This window comes from Salmo trutta, chromosome 9 (assembly GCF_901001165.1).
Source record: "Salmo trutta chromosome 9, fSalTru1.1, whole genome shotgun sequence".
Taxonomy (NCBI): Eukaryota; Metazoa; Chordata; class Actinopteri; order Salmoniformes; family Salmonidae; genus Salmo; species Salmo trutta.
This window is the reverse complement of record NC_042965.1, coordinates 13,601,351-13,609,502: the sequence shown is the minus strand read 5'-3', so window position 1 is coordinate 13,609,502 and position 8,152 is coordinate 13,601,351. Positions and strand designations below refer to the sequence as shown.

At 38.3% G+C, this 8,152-nt stretch overlaps 1 protein-coding gene across 1 annotated transcript in view; it reads left to right on the top strand.

Moving 5' to 3' along the window:
• Positions 1 to 3,063: 3,063 nt before the first annotated feature.
• Positions 3,064 to 8,152, top strand: part of LOC115199932 (nuclear receptor subfamily 6 group A member 1-A) — a 107,353-nt gene continuing 102,264 nt past the window's right edge. The window contains exon 1 of the mRNA XM_029762490.1: positions 3,064 to 3,260. Within this exon, the coding sequence (XP_029618350.1) occupies positions 3,194 to 3,260 (67 nt within the window). The 5' untranslated portion in view covers positions 3,064 to 3,193. The remainder of the gene's footprint in view (positions 3,261 to 8,152) is intronic.

Here is an 8,152-nt window from a genome sequence, read left to right as displayed (position 1 = left end):
ACTTTGTACAACCTTTATTGCGACAAATCTGAAAATGAGCATTTACGCATGGCGCACAGGGATATGAATTACACGTAACAGCTGCACTTTTTCTATGTCATTTTAGCATTCATTTGATAAATGAATGGCACATATCAAATGTATGCCCAAGTTTCAGAGTTGTCTCACTGGTGCTCGCAACTAGCCCTACTGCCGCCAGACGGCACTGTTATAATAGCGCCATCTGGCAGCAGTAGGGCTTGCTCGCAACAACACAGGACCAGGAGAGACAGGGCAGGACAGGACAGATAGAGTGGAATGTAAAAGAGTAGCAGCACCATCTCCTGGCTATTTGTAAAACCTACAGTCACTGTGTTCTTTGATTTCTTCTTGTACCGGGGCCCCGACTCAATCAAACCCCCATTGCGGGATTTACGCAGTAGAAGGTTAGATCTAGTCTCCGTGATCAAATAAATTCACAGCATGGTTTTGGGTAAAAAGGGTAGTATAAACCTACTAGTCCTACATAGACTCCCTAGTATAGGTCTTCACAGGTCCTCCCGAAACGGGTACGGGTCCAAACTTCAAATTTGTCTATCTGGTCGGGGTTGGATCCTGTTTGAATGACAACGGGTCTCGGGTCTATGTAACCAGCGCTGGTAGACATGAGGGAACCTGACCACAGCTCTGCATAGCCTATAGAATATACATTTGACGCTAATAAGGTAACTGTATTGACTTATAGAAGGCCTAGCCAACATATGAAGACCTATTTGTTAACCTGAAGAGCAACTTGGCTGATAAACATATATATATATATATTTTTCAGTCTGGTCCTATCGGACCTTTTAGGTTACGGGTTGGGTCTGGTTGTCCTTGGGTCCATTCGGGTTCGGGTCGGGTCTAGGTCCAATTGTCCTCGGGTCCATTCGGGTTTGGGTCTGAATGTTCTCGGGTCCATTCGGGTTTGGGTCTGATTGTTCTTGGGTCCATTCGGGGCAGTTCCCCCACCCCCAAAAAATCTGGGTACAATCGGGTCTGGGTCTGATCGTCCTCGGGCCCGTTCCAGTCCGGGTCCAAAAAGTTGATGAAGACCTCTACTCCTTAGGTAGCTTATACAGACCTACAGTGCCTTCAGAAAGTATTCAATGCCCTTGCATTTTTACACATTTTGTTGTGATACAGCCTGAATTTAAAATTACATTTAGATTTTGTGTCACTAATCTACACACAATATCCCATAATGTCAAAGTGTAATTTTGTTTTTAGACATTTTTACAAATAATAGTGGTTGACATGATTTCTGAATGACTACTCCATCTCTGTACCCCACACATACAGTACAATTATCTGTAAGGTCCCTCAGTCGAGTAGTGAACTTCAAGCACATATTCAACCACAAAGACCAGGGAGGTTTTTCAATGCCTCGCAAAGAAGGGCACCGATTGGTAGATAGGTAAAAGTGATTCATTAGGCTTTGGATGGTGTATCAATACACCCAGTCACTGCAAAGATACAGGTGTCCTTCCTAGCTCAGTTGCCAGAGAGGAAGGAAACTGCTCTGGGATTTCACCATGAGGCCAGTTGTCATTTTAAAACAGTTACAGAATTTAATGGCTGCGATAGGAGAAAACTGAGGATGGATCAACAACATTGTAGTTACTCCACAATACTAACCTAACTGACAGAGTGAAACGAAGGAAGCCTGTACAGAATACAAATATTCCAAAACATGCATCCTGTTTGCAATAAGGCACTAAAGTAATACTGCAAAAAATGTGACAAAGAAATGCACTTTTTCTCCTGAATACAAAACATTATGTTTGGGGCAAATCCAACACATCACATCACTGAGTACCAATCTTCATATTTTCAAGCATGGTAATGGCTGCATCATGTTATGGTTATGCTTGTCATCAGCAAGGAATAGGGAGTTTATTGGGGGGATAAAAATAAATGGAATAGAACTATGCACAGGCAAAATCCTAGAGAAAATCGTGTTCAGTCTGCATTCCAACAGACACTGGAAGGCAAATTCACCTTTCAGCAGGACAATAACCCAAAACACTACCTACACTGGAGTTGCTTACCAAGACGACATTGAATGGGACCTAGTAACAGTTTTGACTTAAATTGGCTTGAAAATCTATGGCAAGACTTGAAAATGGCTGTCATGCAATGATCAACAACCAACTTCACAGCGCTTGAATCATTTTTTTAAAGAATGACTGGCAAATATTGTACAATCCAGGTGTGCAAAGCTCTTAGAGACTTACCCAAAAAGACTCACAGCTGTAATTGCTGCCAAAGCTGTTTCTGACATGCATTGATTCAGGGGGTTGAATACGTATCTACTCAAGATATAAGCCCTAGTAGTGTTTTATTTTTGGTAAATGTATGAACAATGTTAGCATTTTTTGTCCATTTTGAAATTAGAGAGGATTTTGGGTAAATCGTTGTTGACAAAAATGAATGAAATCCATTTTTATCCCACTTTGTAAACGCAACAAAATGTGGAAAAAGTCAAGGAGGTTGGATACTTTCCAAAGACACTAACTCTACAGTTTTAAGGTTCTGTTAGTAAGGATTTGAGTTAGATGACAATGCACAAACCCTTCATTCTAAGAAGCTTAATTAACAATGGTTCGTTTTGGCCAAATAATCTAAATAGATATCAGAAATATAATGGTGATAGACAAGTGACACCAACATTTTGCATACTTTCCCCCAGAATCACCTTTCAATGGTCAATCACCGTTGGATTATTATGGCCATTATTTTTCACAGCCCTTGAATACCATTTTAGATTATCCAAGTCAACTTTGTATAACACTTAATAACAATACTTTACCGTTCTAAACTGTTGCAGAAATCTGATGGCCAACTAATTGCCAACTCAGCGGAATGATGCAACTTTGTAGGTAGCCGCACCACCCCCAACTACAAACACCGCGGCCAAACCCTACATAACCCAGAATTCCTGCTACAGCGCGTGCGTCATTGCGTAATGTTCAGGGTGCAGGTTTGTGTAGGTATGGGGGTGTGGAAGAACTGTTATTCTTACTGACACTCGAAACCATGGGACTACGGTCCGTCCAGTGAGACAGGAGCGCATCAACGCAACGAATACAGCTAATTGCATTATCGAACTGAAAATAGTGGTAATAGGCGCCCTGTTGATAGAAAGGCGCGCATGCAGCTTTTATGAAGGAGGATGGAGATAGAGAAGAGGACGAATGGTTTCGATTACCCAGAGAGAAACAATGCGAAGTCCGTTAACGGTACGTGTTCGCATCCTTGCTCCAATTCCATTAGGAATGTATAGTGGATGTTAAAATCAGGCTGCTTGCTTTCTATAGGCTACATTTGATCGTTTTTTTTACCAGGTTTTGTCCATGCGAATCTATACATGTGGAAAAAACATTTACAGTCATTGGGGAAAACACACACATGCATATACATATATCAATGTCCTTACATTCATGATACATTATTATACAATTACTGTAACATAGTTAATCATCCTGTTTTTAGCCTACATCATATTCTGCTTATTCTATGTGGGGTTTTATAAGGTGAAAAAATACAGTATCTTTCCTCATGGGCTGTTAATTGCCTTTCAAAATGTGTCTTACCTATGGGAATTATCTGACCCTGTGTGCGCCCTGCGATCTATATGATAGGCCTACTTTTGTTAGTCAGTCTTGATTCTTGCATATTTCACACTGTGATGGGTTTGAGGGTCGCTTGTTGAGAATAGAGGTAGGAATGTTTTTATTTGGACGTGGGCAGTCAGCGCTTTTGAAGATCGTAAAAGGTGAACTTTTGAACTTGGAGAACGCCCTGAAGCTATTAGGTTTAGTCACCAAATCCTGTGTTGGCTATTACCACCACAAAACATGAAAATGGCTGATGACCAAGACAAGGCAGCGAGAGAAAGAGAGAGAAAACATTGCGTTTTAATAATTCAATTAATCCAATTGGAATGACAAATTGGCAACATTGGCTTAAATCTGTTAATAGACCAATTCTCAATAGAGAGATACACATATTTGGCATCGTTTTAAATCGAATAAATCAACATATTTAGAGGCTATTAAAGAGTAGCTATAGGCCTATATTGTTTGATCATTTTTGGTGAGATAATTCCATCCATAATTGCACTACGTTTGATCTGCCATGGCTATATACTGAGGACCCATTTCACTATTCCTTATAAAGCTATACATCACGCATTTGGTTATATTTCGTTTTTAAAATGATTTCTCTCATGCACGAAGGCAGGTTGACAAATATCGACACGTTGTTTCAAGGGAGGCACATTAGTGTCTCATCCAGGCGCCAGTGCCTCGTGCCCCAGTGTGGGTGTGAAGATTTATTGTCATTTCGAGGATTAAAATTCCTTAGGCCTTGACGAGGAATAGTAATCGAAAATGACTGATCGAAATTAAAGTATATATCACATTATGCTAGTGGACCATACATTAATTGATGAATCTTATTTTGGTCAATATGCACTAATTCATGGTTTAGTATAAAGAATGTTAAACCGTGTAGCCCACTGTAGGCTACTTAAGATTTAATCAGTGACATTTATATAGCCTAAGGTTTTGATTCTTTTCATGTATGACAATTATGTTTTGTGTGTGCAAACTTTATTTCAATGACAAATGTGGCGATTCACCAAGTTGCCTAAAATAAGGGATTAATAGCTCATCTTGGGCGGGTTCGATGGCACTGACTGATTTACATTCGTGTACAAATGTTACATTTAAGGTATTTAACTTGACTGTAGTTACATATATAATACGTTATTAGAAACTGTGCTTATAAACTGATCATAAACATTATCACATAGTTTTAAATAAAATAAAGTAGTTCATTTAAATGAAATTAAGAAAATACAAGTGTGGCATGTTGTTCATGTTTATTTGATTAGGCCTAAACCTCGTAATAAATACATAAGTAAACGTGAGTATTTTTACAAATTCTTTCCAAATGATTTCCAAATCGTTTGCCAATGGTTAATTAACTTGTTCATTATGCTCATGTAAAACATACTTTTAAATGAGTGTATCCTGAAAAAAGTGAAATATAAAAAGGTATCTAAAAAGACGTTAGTGGGCCTAACATATTTACCTAAAAATAATAGTTTGGTCCCTTAAATAGTTATTTTCTTCAAGGTTCTGATTTCTTCATCAGAGAATTTGAAATGTCCCTAAAATAACCTGACATTAAGTTCTATTACTGTAAAGAAATGCATGTGTCTAGTAAGTATGTTATATTCCATGAAAATGTTCTTCTCAAATGAAAATAGAGAAAATTATATACTTTTAAAAGACTATTCACTTGCATCAATTAACATAATTACTATAAAATACTCAAATTGTATTTTATTTTCAAGATTATTATGAAGACCTCATTGTTGAATTCCTTCTCAGTTAGTTTATTGACAATTTCACACTAAAACAATATTATAATTCAGTATAGCACTATATCAGGCCATTACTGTGCTGGCTATGCCAAACCTTTTAATAATACTGTATATTCCTCTGGTGAGGAGCCCTGTTGCATTACAAACTATACTACAGTATCACCAGTCACCACTGACAGAATGTGAAAATATTCTAAACACAAACTCATTTACTGCTTATCTAATAGCTTTGCTTATCTCTAAATTCATTCCAAGAGAAACTCAATTCCTATTGATCTGAGTGTCAGGACCTCTACATTTTCCTCTAATCAATGTAACAGGTCTGTTTTAATGTAATTGTCTTCACATGAAGTTAAATAGCAAAGTATGTTTGTGTGGATGTGATGGGGTTTAGCCTCAGGGTGGTAAGAAGGCCTGGCAGATTTTTGCAGACACAGTGAAAGAGAGTGCTTTGTCAGTCCTCCACTCTGGTAGGGGCTGGGGGTGGTGGGCAAGGGACCATGGGGCTTTCCTTTCCCTGGGGGGACAAACTGTGTTGTGGGTGGAGAAGGAGGAAGGGCAGGATACGACCCCTGTGGTGCTGCTGAATGATGATTGAAGATTACAGTAGAGGAGGTGGGGTAGAAGAGACGGGGGACAGGGGCACAGCAGGCAGATGTGATCCATCATGTCCTTTTTACCAGAGAGATTCTTAACTCGACTCCCGGCCATATCTTAGCTCCGTCTCTTATCTCCCAATCTGCATTAACCCCGCTATCAGAAGACACAAGACACTGTCCCTCCCTCTACCTTTTAGTTCATTTTATTTAAACAAATATTGTTGAGAGTCAATACTATGAAGGAAAGACTGATTACGTAATTAACCTGATTAATACTAATTAGAGTTGGCTTTTACAGAGATCAGGAAAATATATTTTTAGGGCAGAATCATAGTAGAGGAATGATAGAGTGTCGTTTTGTTGGGTATAATGGAACAAAACAGGAGGAGAGAAGTCATTAGAGAAAGAGGTCTTTATGGGTATAATGTGCAGGCGTAGTGAGAGGGATTTGCTCTGAGGGAGATCAGCAGGGTTGCGTAGGTTACTTTCTAAATGTAATCCTTTACAGTTGCTAGTTACCTGTCCAACATTGTAATCAGTAACGTAACTTTTGGATTACCCAAACTCAGTAACTTAATCTGATTACAATACTTTCAGTTGCTTTTAGATTACTTTCCCTGCGGGTTAGCGTTTTTCATCATGAATCTTGTTTTGGAGTTAAGTGTGGTCACTAGTTGGCACAGCCACAAAGTCATAAAATCTGAGTTTAAACCTAAACCTAACCCTAACCTTAACCACACTGCTAACCCTAATGCCTAACCCTAACCTTAACCACACTGCTAACCCTAATGCCTAACCCTAACGTTAAATTTAAAAAGTGCTATTTGCATGTGAAAAATTAGTGCCATATGCTGCATTTGCTATAGGCCTATTGTTAGAAAAAAATTGGTGACACTTTGATATCTCAATAAATTGCAGCTGTTTAAGTCTATCAAACGTGTGCAAGTTTGAGCATGTGTCTTTTAGTCCTATGGACATTACATTGAGCAATAAAAGCCCCACTGGTGGTCTTCTTAAATGAAACTTGCTTTTGACAGTACAATAGGCCTTCACCGGGGGAGTTTTTATTCCATAGGCTGGGATTCACACTATGCAGCTGTTGCAAGAGCGCATTTTTCACTGGCTGTTCACTGGGTCATATTCATTATGCCGATTCTGTTGCAAAACGTTTCTTAAACGGAAGCAAACGAGAGGGACCTAAATTAATGTGTCCAATAGAAACTGTTGTTTTGCTCTGTTTGCTTCCTTTTGGTTAAACAGTAAACAGTTTCGATAATGAATACACCACTGGTCGCAAAAACAATGACTGATAGGCAGCTTCAACTTCTTCAATTCAACTATTATTGGGTTAAAATACACATATAGGCCTACATTTGTGAACGACAGCCATCTACAACAACTACAATCCGTAACTCGCAAATAGCAAAATGATAGAGCATCAGTGCAATTCACATCAATGCGCTATTTAGCCTAGATATCAATAATGAGTGATAGGCTATCTGTATCGTCCGTATGCTACACCACTGCTGTCGTCATAACCTCCAAGTGTTTATTCAAGTTGGATCATCTTTGTATGCCGACAACAGTCACATCATTGGAAGACAGCTTAGACGGTAGCATATACAAAAGCCTATTCCGGCTCTTTTCATGCCATCCATCAAACACATTTGGTGTGTCATCATAGTGGTCTCTGCGTTGTGGTCAGACTCGCTCAGGCGGAAACAAACTTAAATTTGCACCTTTTTTCAATGCTGATTTGAATGTCATTGAGAAAACAGAAATGTGTCAAACAAATGTTTGTAGAAGTAATCATCTAGTTTTGTATCTGTAATCTGATTACAATATTTTTGCTGGTAACATAACAGATTACAGTTAACGTTTTTTTTGTAATCCTTTACATGTAGGCTAATCCTTTACTCCCCAACCCTGAAGATCAGCCACTTCTATACTTTGTTATACTGTTAAAGGAGATTTATGTGATATATATATATATATATATATATATATATATATATATATATATATATATATATATATATATATATATTTAATTCAAAGACACAATGCACATATATTATGGATTTATGTATAAATGTGTGAGCAAATTATTTACCTTCTGAAATGATCAAACAGGACCAAC